The 15,467-nt window shown below is 37.3% G+C and overlaps 1 protein-coding gene across 1 annotated transcript in view; it reads right to left on the reverse strand.

Moving 5' to 3' along the window:
- Nucleotides 1–1,360: 1,360 nt before the first annotated feature.
- efna3b (ephrin-A3b) overlaps nt 1,361–15,467 on the reverse strand; it is a 55,354-nt gene continuing 41,247 nt past the window's right edge. Inside the window, exons 2-5 of the mRNA XM_082149596.1 lie at nt 11,072–11,358; nt 10,435–10,500; nt 7,382–7,459; nt 1,361–4,216 (exon numbers count right to left, since the gene is read on the reverse strand). Of these exons, the coding sequence (XP_082005722.1) occupies nt 4,095–4,216; nt 7,382–7,459; nt 10,435–10,500; nt 11,072–11,358 (553 nt within the window). The 3' untranslated portion in view covers nt 1,361–4,094. The remainder of the gene's footprint in view (nt 4,217–7,381; nt 7,460–10,434; nt 10,501–11,071; nt 11,359–15,467) is intronic.

The following is a 15,467-nucleotide window of genomic DNA, read 5'->3' on the forward strand; positions in this document are numbered from 1 at the left end:
ACCAAGATCGATAACTATGTTATAAAGTTGATTGGTGAGACATTACACTGCAGTTATTATTTTATATTGTAGTATTTTATAAAATGTATTTTTTAGCGCAGTCTAAATTAATGTTAGAAATAAAGCAAATTACTATAATTCAACTAGAGTCAAAATAGCAGAAATGCTAATGTTTGCGATTTTAGGCATTGCAAAAATTAAATGTAGTCAACCTGACAAAACTTTAACTAGCAGGAATGACTAAATGAATTTAAGTTCATACAACAAGATTACAATAAATAATTTCAAACAAATTAGATTTTGTTGGAAAAATGTAATTCAATTTTGTGGAAAAGGTTTCCATAATCAAGTTTGTTCAACAGCTTATTTGTTTTAGTGTAAATAACTAGAAAAAAATTTAAATAAATACAAAAACACTTATTGAATTGATTGATACTGTTTAAATTTTCATTCTGCTTTATGAGATTAATTGGAATTATTTTATTTTTATTGTATTGTTTTAAAAAAGAAAAACCAAATTTGCACATCACTTTGTATAAATAAATAAACTGGTATAGTAGGCTAATCTTGCACACAGACAATTATGTAGTTATCTGTGTAAGTTGGCCCAAGAAAGATTGCACAGGATTTAAAAATTGCTTGGATGGGTCTGGATATTTTTTTAAAGTGACATGCCAAGCCCCGCAATGTGGATTGATATGTAGAAACATCTTCATAAAGAAGTGATTAGATAAGAGGGTCCCAGCATCAGGTCAGCCTCTGATAGTAATCCCTTCATCTTCGGGCTGCTTGCTTCTCACACACTGCGCAGAGATAACCAACACTATGATAATAGATTCAAAAGAGACGATAGAGTGAACAAAATACAAGAGATTACAAGATTGGAAAAGTATGGCTTGTTTTTGATGACAGCAGTGGGAAACCTGAAACTACATTTTATTTTGCAGCTGCGGAATCAGAGTGAGGGGGAGATAATGTTTGTGTAGGCTACTCTTATTATATTTAGTCCTTTGGTTTCATCAGACAGTGATCGAATTCAGAAGGACATTTCAATACCCAAAAAGACGAGTTCATAAACTGTGTTGTTGTGTAACAAATCAAAAGGCTTGGTGTTTTGTTTTTTTAGCATGATTATTATTATTATAAGCTTTGTTATGGTTTGTTCAGTTTACAGTTTCTTTTTTCAAGTTCTTTAAATTCATTCCAGTTGAAGGTAAACATGATTGTAATTGGTTGTTTCCAACACTAATAAATGCTTTTGTTGTTTCCTCCAAAACAATACAGTTTCTTTGACTCACACCCACTCACACAGAAAATGCCTATAATAAACAATGGAAAACAACTTGCATAAACACACGCATTCACACTGTCCTCTAGCTTTATTACCTTTTGATCTCTCATTCTTTTGCGCGTGCACACACACACACACACACACACACTGAAAGGCCATTTAGGCTAGTTTTAAAACAAACATCAAGTTCTAACAATTGCAGTCTAACACACACACACACACACACACAATTCTCGTGTCCAAGTTTTTGTAAGTGCAACATTTGAAGAGTGATACTTTGCCTGATCCACTCTTCTGAAATATTACATTTTTCCATCTAAAAAAACAAAACAAAACAAAAAACGAATCCCCGAAACCCAAATGCAGAAAAAACTACTTATCCTCAACCCAACGACTTTGAAAGACAACATGAAACAAATTAAATGTAGATTCAAGTCTGTAAATTATCATTCCGAGCATTCAAATTAGTGTTCAGTTTGTTCTGAAGTTGCTCTAAATCGGTGAAATCACAGCAGCCATAGTAATGGAATATAAAGTAGACGTAATGTTCCACATAAACTGAAATTATTATTATAGCAGAATGATACAATAAACGGCTTTATCAATTGTTTAAAGACAGCCTGTAGGTGTGAGAGAAGGTGTCCATTATGAATCTAAGTTAGAAAACCTCTACCACACATCATTTCTCCTAAACCACATGCCATTGCTAGTTTAAGCAGTATTTGCATGTCTCTAGAGCGAGAAGCAGCGCTGGTTGCTATTATCATGAGCCATGATATGATGTCGTTACCATCTTGATAAGGTCCTAGTCAATGTAAAAAGAGTTAGAACCTTAATTCTGAACCTTGTTGTAAAATGATTGATGCATACACTGCCGTTTATCCCTTGAAAAGCACGTAAGAATGCAATAACTACCCACCCAGTAGCATTTGTGTGCTTGTATTACTCTTGGCAAAAGTGTCACCAGAAATGTTGCCAGTAATTGCTGTTATTTCTTTTCATGTGTGTTGTTCTGGTTTCCTGCTGGACTCTAGTGCCTTTAGGTGTGTGTATAGCTGAATAACTGTTGCCGTAGAAACGGATTATAACCACCAGACCCCTCAATTTTCATTTGGTCTTGCTGATCACCACCGAAAGAAGTCAAGTAGCAAGCAGTGACAACCGGTTCGAACTGGAACAATCCCGCTGAAGATGGTTTGGAGTTCTTCCGAATCCAACGGGTATCAGCGTGGTAAGCGGAGATCGTCCACAACGTCCACACATAAATAAATGCATGTGTTTTATGTACAGTGTTTGTGTAGGTGTCCATCTCCGGTTCAAGTCCATAAAGTCTAGAGGAGATTATTCCAGCATCACTGAGCTAATGCACTCACATACATACGCTCTATCTCTCTCACTCACTCACACACTCACTCACTCGCTCTCTCACACACTCTCACTCACACTCACTCACTCACTCACTCACTCACTCACTCACTCACTCACTCACTCACTCACTCACTCACTCACTCACTCACTCACTCACTCACTCACTCACTCACTCACTCACTCACTCACTCACTCACTCACTCACTCACTCACTCACACACACACTCACTCACACACACACACACTCACTCACTCACACACACTCACTCACTCACTCACTCACTCACTCACTCACTCACTCACTCACTCACTCACTCACTCACTCATTCACTCATTCACTCATTCACTCTGTCAGTCACACTCACTCACACACTCATTCAGTCACACTCACTCACTCACTCCCACACACACACACTCAGTCACACACACACACACACACACACACACACACACACACACACACACACACACACACACTCACTCACTCACTCACTCAGTCTCACTCATACACTTAAAGCACCTTTTATCAAAAGAAAGAAGGAAAGAAAACAACAACAAAAAGCTATTTGGCTTCTGTTTGTCTCATTGTGTTTAATGCGTTTGTGCAGGCGCTCGTGCAAAATCACTTCTTTCTCAATTTTCTGCATCACAGAACAACCATATCGGCCTCTGCTTTCATGTGTGACCATGTTACGTTCAAATAAGAATCAGATGTAATTGGATTTTTTTTAACGCTTTATAAATTGTCGCCTCGTCAATAAAAAAGTAAAAAATGAACTGATTTCGAGTCCGAGATTTCTATTATAGACTTGTTTAAACTCATCAAATGAATATTGCTGTTCATCCCTGACGGCAATTACATGATCATCCAGCGGTTTGTACGTCTCTCTGGCAACAGAAACACACAGAGAGAAACAAACACTTTTGGAATTGGATTAAACGGTGGTTCAGATATTTTGCCGGGTTCGAGTGAAGAGAAACCTGAGCTCCTCGACGGTTTCATTTTCAGATCACATCCAACAGAATCTGAGACGCTTTTAAACTCTTAACCTGCCAATTCACAGATAATGGAGCCATCAAACCTTCAGAGTGAAGGAAAGATCCACTCCGCCCCCAAGCACCGAAGGCGCCACACAAACACATAAACACACACACATACAATCTGCACTATTGAAACCGAAATGGCATAGTTCTCATTATGGTGTTCAAATCTGTATTAGTATCGTCTGCACGACATGAAAAGTATGTCGCTTTTTTAAGACATGAAAACAACTTTTGAATTGTGGGCTGGTGCTTGACACTTCGTAAGCTGCTGCAGCATCAAGTGTTCCATTTATTTCCTTTCCCAGTTTTTATCGGCAAAATTATCGGCCCTGGATCCTTCCTTTCTCCCCCCCAAGGCCTCGTTGGTGTGGTGACGGATAAAAGGTGGATGCTAGGAGACAGAGAGGGCGATGAAGAAAAGTGATGCCACAGTTAGGAGAAGGCGATCTCTGGATGGACTGCTACCGCTGATGCTCTTCTCCAATTTAGGGACCTCGGGATTATCATAGTCATCTAGAGAGAGACAGACAGATCAAAATTACCAGCTGGTCTAGACACCATTGTTGCGTGACTCACTAAGGTATAGAAAACCAGCTGAGGCCTAAGGGAAGGAGTTGACTCAGCCAGGTATGCTCTGAAGATGTCTGTGTTAGTGTGGAGTAGACAAGCTTCATTGTGAACACAACAGAGACTAAAATGTAACTATTATTATCAGCTACAAGAGGAATGTCCGATGTGCCCAAATAATCTATGGAATTTTGCAACATCATCACCGGAGACGAACATCTAACATAACCGGTTTGTTGGTGTCTGCGACTGCGAGCGGGTGTCTTCCAGCTCAGGGACTCGGTGATAGACAGACAAGTTTATAAACACACGTCTTCACTTACAGGTGAAAAGGAACAGTGTGTGACGCAAATTGGCTGCCAAAAGAAAAACATCTCCAGACACGCACACATGAGTGTGTTTTTGACGGAATAATATGATGTTACACCACTCAGACAAAAGATGTGACAGTTTTTCCACAGACATCGGGGGTGCTAATTTTCTTTTTATCACCTTTTTACGCAGATAGCATTAAATTAACATTTGAATCACAACAGTATTTAATTATGAGACTTAATATTGTTATCATTCTTGTTTAAATCTTTTTCTATAGTCTGTATTTTTTGCCTTTTATATTCCTTTTGTTAAATAATACCTGTCAGATTAAAAGTGTACAAGTCACTGTGCAAATAAAGTGCATTATAACCACTATGGCAGGGCAATGTTTGATTGACAGGAGTCCTTGGATGCCAGGCAGGAGAGAAGATCTGTGTGGGATGTTCTGGAACATGTTTACCTGCTGGAATTCAACACTCTGTGCCAACATCCACAACTCGGGCCAGATACAATCACATGACCAATTTGTACTTTGTTGTGTCATCTGACTTTGTGAAGTTGTTTTTCGTTTGGAGAATGGATTACAGAGATATTTGATGAGCTTGTCCTATCAGTGACCTGAACGGGAAGTCCAATCTCACATTACTTTGCGTCAGATATAATATTGTAGTAACACTGTACAATAAGGTTCAAATGGTTAACATAAGTTTCAGTTTGCATTCAGGTATAAGAAAACCCAAAACAATTAACAGCAATTTTACAGCATTCGTTAATCTGGGTCAATGTCAATAAATAAACTGTTGTTCATTGTTAATTCACGTTTGTTTATAATACATTAGCTAATGTTGATTTCTATAACAAAATGTTAAAAATATAGACACATTCAGCAAAGACCGAAAAGACACATTAAACTGATCAAAAGATACAGTACAGATTTTTATATTGTTACCCAAAAATTATATTTCACATAAATGTGGTCAAAGAATCCTGAAAAAAAAAGATCATGTTTCCACAAAAATATTAAGCAGAACAACTGTTTTCAACTGTAATAATTAATAAATAAACAAATAAAAACTGTGTCTTGAGCACCAAATCAGCATATTTATTAGCTTTGCATTACATGATTAAATTGCATTTTAAAATTAAAATGTTTTTTCAACAGCTATTTTAAATTGTAATAATTTCACAATATTACCGTTTTTATTGTATTTTTGATCAAATAAAAGCAGCCTTGGTGAGCATAAGAGACTTAAAAAACATTTAATAAAAATGTACATAGACACCAAACTTTTGAAAGGTGGTGTATATATACAAACTAATACTATTTTAGATTAATAAATGCTGTAAAAGTATTGTTCATTGTTAGTGTAGGATGTCTATTGCATTAACTGATGAATTAACCAATATTCCTGAGTACAAGCAGGAAATGGTTTGTGTTATTGTTAGAAAAAGCATATAAAGAGAACGGTATACGAGCACAATGCCACACACATCTTCTTCTTGTTCTGTATTATTCCCCAAAGGCCAAATAAAAGTTGCCTTTGTGTTTCATGCATCTGTATTTGTGATTGCCTGCGTGTTTGTGCGAGTCGCTCTGTACTAATATCATGAATTCCTTTCGTCCCGTAAAACACATTGCCATTATTGGGACTAACTGCTCCAGCAGATTTACAGAACTGACATTTAGAATCCTGCAAATGAGAATTTATGTTTCTAACGACTTCAGAATCCAATTTTATTTAAATTAGTAAGTGCTTATGTATTTTTTTTCTTTTCTTTTAAAAGCACTTGCAGCATTCTAGAGTTTAATGTGGCAGTTTTGTGAGTAACTTTTGATTTGTTTGTAGAAGTGCACTTTAGAAATTTACAATTTCCATTGTTTTTTTTTAAGTTGGTCAATACTAATAGGACATCAGTGACAGGGTTTCTTTTGTCTGTTGGACACAGATGTATGGAGCAGTACTGAAATGTGTGGCTTTCCGAGACCCGGCTGGCCTCTTGCGGTTGTTCTCTTCCCCTCTCTGGCCTGTTTGAAAACTGAACCCCTGATCGGAGCAAGCGGGAGAGAGCCGGTACTCAGATTCCAGTTATTGGAAATCGTTGGGTGGCTCTGACCCAGAGACGACCCAAAACACATCCATCTGTCTCAAAACACACGCTCGGAAAAAAACACGAACAGATCGATGCCTCTTTATTCCTTAAAAACACTTGAAGTCAAATCAATTTATTTTCTCTCATTTAAATGGTGCGGTCGTCGCTGTCCTTGAGTCAGGTTACCGCGGTGGTGAGGAAGTGCAGGATGTGACTGTACGGCTGGGAACTGGAGGGCTAGTTCTGCCACTGCTAATCAGCGCTAACACTAGCCTCGGCGCTAATCAAGCTAACTATAGCCAGGCAGCTCACGCTTCGTTTGCCTTTTAGCTTGTGGCTTCATTAGTGTCAGTCATTGCCCATAAGATGTGTGTTAGCAGATACAGGCTACTGTGTTTGTTTGGTATACGCCGTGTGCGCCGGAAAAGCAAATTAGAGTTGATCTCATATGCATTTTTATTACACATTCAAATGACATGAAGTGGATTTAGCTTCTTAACTTCACACCCAATTTGATTTATAACAATAAATCCGCTCTTACACGCACACGCATGATTTATGAGCTTGCTGTGTAATTACGCAAGAGGCGTGTGGATGCCACAGATCTGGGCGTAGAAACCTTGGGTGTAAATGTCAACTTAGTCAGTGATTTATATGCATATGTATAAGTGTCAGTGTGGTCCGTCTGGTGTGCGCGTAACTCACCGAGGTCATCGATTTTGATGTTAGGTCTTAGAGTGTAGTCTGGCTCTGTGGGCTGGGGCTCATCATCTGAATCAGATGCTGGGAAGACATGAAAGGAGAATCAGAACACACACACACACACTCTCCCCTCTCTCTGAAGGATCTTATACATGCTCTCAAAGGCCTTGAGAATTTATTTGTAAGCTCCTCCAGGTCATACAGCACTGGATGGAGGCTACTTACATCTAAGGGATGCTTTATAAATCACGAAACAGTGGTCTACTAGGTCGACAACTTGTCTAACAACTATCAACAGTCAAGGGAGTGAGCACTAGGGGACCCAAGGAAAATTTGATCGAATTTTTTAGGGCTATCAAAATGATGACAATGTCAATTTACACTTTTACAGAATATTATGATTATTTCATATTTTTATTCTTTTGACTGCCATTCATTTTAACAGTAAAATAACAATAATAATCTGCAAATACTTTTGTGAAAAAAAAGAAAACCCCAAAATATTTCTTTCAAGAATAGTTTGGGTTATTCTCTGTTAATCTGCTTCGAAACTATATTATTTTGATATTTATTTTAGGTATTTATTGTAAAATGCTTAGTGGGAAGACAACAATACATTCTGCTTAACAGAAAGCAAAAAATTGTCAGATAATATTTTAATTAATTGTTTTGCCTTCAGAACAAATGCACTGTGAAAAATCCAATTAATATTCTGAAATAATATTTTATTATTATTGTTTTAGCTTTGGTATTTAGCATTTCTTTAAATTTAGCACCAAAAAAACCCCACTTTTCCCCAACCCCACATGGTAAAGTGTACCATTACAAGCATTGTGTTTTTTAAGACGGCGCATCAAGTTTGAGTCCAACTTTTAAAAATGCATTGGAAAACTTACAGTTTTTCATTTCCGCCAATATGCATCAATGATTTTAATGACATCATTCTGCACTTCAGCTTCTCATAAAATGTTCTTATGAGTGATGATATATGCAAGTCGGTGCATACCAGAAAACATATCGGACTCATTTGAATTCTGCACAGAATGCTATATTTTAAAGCGGTGTGGAGGAGATTAGGAGGAGAAACGGTTAGAGATTAGGAGGAAAACTGCGGCTTTCGCTATCTCAACGGCTCTGAGCTGCGATATAAACGAAACGCTATTGGCTATTTGAAAAAAAGGAGGAGCTGTTCGATATGTCCCACCCTGTCTTCCTGTTTCAGTGAAAATTACGTCAACACATGCCATTGAATAATGCTGCGAGTTTCAAGGCACGTCGGTGGGCCTTTAAATGCCCCCCATCACTGCACATGTTATCTCTCTAATCTAACACACCTGACTCAACTCATCAGCTCATTAGTAGTTTTCCACATCTTGATAAATACATCAGCCCTGCTTCAGATATTTGATCTCAAGGCACTGGAGTTCAGACCTGACTGAGCAAGACTAACAGATTCATCTTGACACAAGAACTCAGAGACTCCAAGATAGAGGGCAGAGGTTAAGACAGCACACAGTATGCTCTCTCTTTCTCTCTCTCTCTCTCTCTCTCTCTCTCTCTCTCTCACATACATCCACTGAGCTGGAATATTATTAATGAACATGAGCACTGACAGAAAGAGAGGGTGAGGGGTTAAAATAACACTCAGTGCCAGCAAACTGACTTTGAGAGAACATGAATCCTGACAGGACCTGGAAACAAGAGAGAAGAGGAAGAGAGAGAGAGAGAGAGAGAGAGAGAGAGGGGGAAGAAATAACAGAGGTGGAGCAATAGAATGGTTTATAGCAGTGTTTCCCAATCTTTGTTTTTGTCTTATATACTCTTAGTTTTTAACTGCATTCAGCTTGATAGTTTCAATTGGCCAAGACATTTTAAATAAAAAGCAATTATAATTTACAGAGACCCACACATGACATGCAAGAGAAAAAAATTTATATGTATGTCGCAGCCACAGATGAAGAATTCGTTCCCTCGTTTTAGTTAAATCATGGCCACAATATAAATTAAAACGGGGGAATGAATTAGTACAATGTGGCCACGATTTACTAAAACAAGGGAATATATGAATACGTGTAAAAAAAAAAAAAAACTTAATTCATGGCCACGATTGAGCTAAAACAATTAAACAAAATCTTAATTTGTTATATTTTATTATATCATTTTCCCCCATGGCAAGGCTCCATAATATTTTTTTTTTAATAAGTGACAATTTCTGTTATTTACACTACTTCATAAATTTAGGGTTGATACATTCTGTTAATGTTTTCAAAAGAAGTCTCTTATGCTGACAAAGGCTGCATTCACTTGATCAAAAAATTTAGTAAAAACAGCAATATTGCAAAATATTATTACAACTTTTTTATTTTTTTAAATTTTTTTATTATAATTTATTCTTGTGAATGCAAAGCTGAATTTTTCAGCATCATTACTCCAGTCTTCAGTTTCATATGATCCTTCAGAAATCTGTTCAATATGCTCATTTGCTGCTCAAGAAACATTTCTTACTTTGATCTTGCTATTATCAATTGAAAACAGTTATGCTACTTAATATTTTTTTAGAAACAGTGATACATTTTTTTCATGATTCTTTGATGAAAAGATTGTTAAAAATAACAGCATTTATTTGAAATAGAATTATTTTGTAGCAGTATAAATTTCTTTACTGTCACTTTAATCGATTTCATGCATTTTTGCTCAATAAAAGTATTAATTTCTTTAAAAAATTAACTTACTGACTTTTGAATGGTAGAGTAAGTTTAACGAAGTAAAGTCAAAATCTTTTCAAGTACACCCTGAGGTACGCGTATCCCTGGTTGGGAATCACTGTAGTGCCAAAAAACAACATTAAGACATGAAACCTATTGGGGAAAGAGAGGGAGAGAGAGTGCCTTCTGTGTAAACAGATTGATTAAATCCTCAGAAAGACAGATAGTAGAGTTAAAGAAAACTGGACTGAGGTGGGTGGACAGGTGGATTAATTGACTGAAAAATAGAATGGTTGGATGGATGGATGAAATGATGAGTTGATGGATGGATGGACGGATAGAGGTCGATACCTGTTGAGCAGCAGACATACACTCTTAATCTCAGGCAGCTCCGCCCGTGGTGATGAGTGGGTGTGGCTAAAAAAACAAGAAAATGTCAATCATCTGTCAGTCATCAGAAATACTGTAATATTCTGTAAAATTGTCTGCAATATTAAACACAGAAAAGCTTTAAATAAGTAATACTATCTAGTATCTAAAAAGAAGCTTGTACTATTGGATGTAAATGGTAACTTGTATGACAATGCAAGCATAAGGTCCTACAGATACAGTGTATAGAGTTAGCATTGTTTATGTAAATGTGGATTATTATGCACTTACTGTATATTACATACAGTGATGTAAATAAACCGATTTATGAACTTTATAGTTATAAATATATAATACATTTAAATACAATGATTTATTTTATTATTCGAAATCAACATTAAAGGCAGGGCAACCAATTTAAATTAATATTCACATAATAATGACAATTTGGGAAGGGTGATGATGTACTTAATTGTTATTAAAATAATGTTGTAATTCCAAAACAATAACCTTTTTTTTTAAGCAGAATTATTTTTTTTCTTTCTTTTGATGAACATGTCAGACATTCATATACTATAATACAGTAATGTAAATAGCTGTTACAAAACACTATACTCACAGATATAATAATACTCGTGCCCAACGTGGAACTCATAGCCGAGCGAGAAGGCGCTGTAGCGCTGAAACTTTTCCGAGAACTTGATTGGTGCATGCGGGGCGTGGGGGCGGTTACACTCCCAGCGTTTGAAGCCCAGCTGCGGGTCACACGTACGGTAACCACGATAACTGACCATGTAGAGCACGTACTGCTCAGCGACACCTCTCTGGCTGCTGTTGTAGTGAGGACAGTAGATATCCAGATAGTCATTGACATTCACCTGCACAGTGTAGCCCTCCTTACGAAGTCTGATGACAGAGAAACACACATTATATAGTCAGTTATTGCTCAGAAAATGCTGGACATATTTGGCATCTTTATCCATTTACCCATACATTCACCAAGCTACGCAAAAGAACAAAACAGAATAGAGCATATTTACATAAAGTGTATATGTGTGGTGCTGTGACCAGTCACCAATCCTTTAACAGGGTTCCAACTCATTTTCAACTTCAAAATTCCTCTTTTCCAGACTCAAATTTCCAAACCTCTTTGTTAATTTGTCAGACCATAATTAAACGGTTCATACATCATTATTTTCAGCATTATATTTGGTATATATGTAAATATTTTCACATTCTGTTTTTTAAATTGGTTTTCTTGAAGTGATAACATGCACTAAAATGATGAAAATAAACCTTTATAACCTGCATTTTTGCGTAATGAAAATGTGCTCCTTGAAATCATTCAGTCGTGTTCGACAATCACTAAATGATCACTACACTTTTGCCATGAAAACGGTTGTATGATAAATAGCAAAGCTGAATGTGAGAACAACTAAATGCCCTCAAATATAGAATCAGTCAAGCACATCTGATTTAAAATAGCAAGAGGTCAGGTGCAGCTGATTTCACATTCTTCCAAAATGAAAAGCAAAAAAAAAAAAAAAGCCATTTCAGCCTCATGTGACCTCTACTATAGAGAAAATGATTCAGTGATCTGAGTTAAGTTCATTTACCTTTTTTTTATTTTTATAGATAATACATTATTTACATTTACAGTAGCCTAGTCTATATTACACATCAGAGCAACGCAGGTAGCTGTTTTGTAAATCATCACACACACACACGTCTTTCCTTTTCCTTCAAGGTTACAGGAGGACAAATAAGTTTTCACACGATGATGGATGCATTTTCTTCGGCTGAAGTTCAGGCAGAATCAGTGCAAGCTTGTATCAGACATTTGCATTTCGGGGGAAGCTCCCTCGGGCCTGAGAGATAGAGTGAAGGTGAGCATGAAGAAGGGAGAGACGAGAGTGATGGCTGTGTTGGGACCTGTAGTAATATATTGTTATACCGCTCCAGTGCGCAGCTGTATTGACAATGAGTCTTACCATTCCGAGACTGTGTCTGATGAAAGCGCGCGTAACGCAACGTAGGCCTACTACTGTATATAAACAACGAGTGAATGCAGCTCTCGCGGGGCCAGTCTTACTGCAGGTTGGAAAAGTTGCACTGCAAGTGTCAGGATTCAAAACACAAGCGCGGTACCTTCTTCACTGCACTCGTTTGTCAATGTCACACCAGTAGACGCCGAGAGGATGGAGTGAAACTCAGCTCTCTCAATGATGGGAGGTTGCCATAATAACATCTAACCAGCAGGTGTCAGTATTTAGATGCGCAAATGAATATCAATTTCTTTTCCTCGGTTCTAGGTCACTTCTCCTGGGAGATTATTATTCAATTATTGAATGAAGATCAAACATGCTGCATTAACGCCTCTCCCGCTTCACACTCGTCTCTGATCCTCACTCACTCCTCTCATTCTATTCCTCCGTCTCACTTCTGACTTTTAAATGCAAATGATGGTGTGTAAGCGCAATGTTTGCTTTTTGTCTGTAGTAGGCTATATCACGTCACACCCATCTACACACACATTCATTCATTCAACACCATGTGCAAAACGGAAAGGAAACCCCAGGAAAAAGTAAAGATTTTATTGCAACAATATGCTAGCCTTTTTTCCCCAATAAAATTTAGTCTAGGCTACTTAATTGTACTAGCAAAACTGTAACTTGGTATTATTAGCGAAGCGATTGATGTAATGTGACTCTGCTACACTGTTTGCACGAGTCCCCAGAGGGAAACCCGGAGGCCGTCAAACTTTTGGAACTTTTCACTTTTCACCGAAACTATGTCAATGGGGCCATCAAATGTTTGGTTACCAACATTCTTCAAAATATCTTCTTTTGTGTTCAGCAGAAGAAATAAATTCACACAGGTTTGGAACAACATGAGGATGAGTAAATACCATTTTTTGGGTGAACGATCCCTTTGATGGCCAAATAAAGGTAAGCTACACTTCATTGAATATTTGTTGACCAATAGTAGGGCATGTCAGATGCCATATTAAATTTAACACGGATGCAAAGGAGGCTGTTAAAGATAGACGTAGGCTACATTCTTTATGGCACTCAATAAAGGCCATGTCATTTTCACAACACACAACTTTTAAAACTGTTTTGTAAAGTTGTCGTCTTCTTTTTTCCCCGGAAAAGACATTTCATCAGCTGAACAATCGGCATGTTGTTAGAAGAAACCAGCACAATCCATTGAACGCACTGCATCCCTCACAGCCTCCTTTTCATTCATGTCAAATATTAAATAGCGCTACCTCCCTGGTATATTGAGTAGTTGTCACAACGAAACCTGCCATTAAAAAACGTATTATTGAGCAAAATTCAAACAGTAAAACAATTATTAAACAAAATAATTCACGAGATAGCAAAAATGTAAAAGGTAAATGTAAAATATATTATCATAACCATTATTTTTGCCAATAAATACTGTAATGAATTTAAAATCAGATTAAATGTTTAACATTTAAAAGACGTCAACTTGCCCAGTCCTGAATTTTTCCAAAAGGATTTAGACTATTGTTCAATTTAAATATACCCTTAGGCCTATACCCTCGACAATTGCATATATGTAATGCCAGTTTTACTTGTTTGTTTTTCATAACCAACTTATTTGCAGTGTGGGAATGATGACAGTAAGTCGGAGGAGGAAGACTGATGGAAGGGAATCTGCAGTTGTTATTATGTCCACGATGGGGCGATGAAGAGAAGAAACGTTCCCTCGCTGTGGGAGATTTCAAATCATTAAAAAATGATCCTAGAGTATTTAAAATAGGCTGGCACACATTTTCTTCTCAGCTCAGAGTGGAAACCCCTCTGTATTAAAGGGCAAATCATTGGAACTACTGAGCTAACATTTGAAAGAACACAAGGTTTACGTGATTGTATGTGTGTGTTCAGGCTGTGTGGGTCCATGATGCAAGATGCTGAGCTAGGCAGCAGGTCAGAGCAAGATCAAGACTCAGTGGATCAATGTCACTATGAGAGAGAGAAAGACAGAAGCCAATGCTTCTACAAGAGAACAAAAGCCACGAAAAGACATAATACCATCTGATAAACAACTGCCTATATAAGCGTTTTAGTTCGCTTCATTAATCAAATGTTGCAAGTACACCAAGACATCCCATTATTATGGTCCATTTCGTGTTTTTGGACACATATTAATTAAAATCCCCGTCCTGTCCATGTAGAACTTGAGTAAGATGCACATTCCTCATAGTTACATATGTGCAGAATGATTGTGCCTACAGAGCATATCTGTAATGAGAGAGAGAGAGAGAGAGAGAGAGAGAGAGAGAGAGAGAGAGAGAGAGAGAGAGAGAGATGGCAGAGCTGAATCAGCACCACAGGAGAAACAGCAGCTCTCTTCTCTTCCCTCGTTGTTCTTTTCTGTTCTTCTAATTAACCTCCCTCAATCCGTTTAATTAAAGGAGAGCATCTGTCCTGCGAACAGTTGACAAAACACATGTGAGGTGTGTTAATACACAAACACACAAACGCACATGCTGTGCTCTATAAAGGACACCTGCAGATCCACTGATGACTGTGGACTAAAAGTAAAAATGTGTTTAGTTAACATCCAGACCTCTGCATCGAGTCAGTTAAGCAATATAGGGCCTATCACATTAACAAGAGTGCTGGTGTTCCGAATATCATGCGATTCGACCGCAGGTAATCACAGCTGTGCTGATATTCAGACCAACAGCGTCATTTTATACAACAGTTAAATAAACAATATCTTCATATCAAGTCGCATTTTAGACGCATTGCCAGTTACCTTGTCTAGTTTTGCTAGGGAATGAAAAGTTTCAAACAAAGCCAAACCATTCACAGGTGTTCATTTACTTGGGTATATTATTCAATGACACTCTCTTTAGAATAAATAGTTTGAGTAAATGATTCAGTGACTCAATTGTTACAATCCTGAATAAAGTTTTTGAATGAATTGCTTAAGTAAATGATTAAATGACTCTTAAATATTTTGAACAAATCACTTGAGTA

The sequence above is a fragment of the Leuciscus leuciscus genome (assembly GCF_965113295.1).
Source record: "Leuciscus leuciscus genome assembly, chromosome: 20".
In the NCBI taxonomy this organism is placed as follows: Eukaryota; Metazoa; Chordata; class Actinopteri; order Cypriniformes; family Leuciscidae; genus Leuciscus; species Leuciscus leuciscus.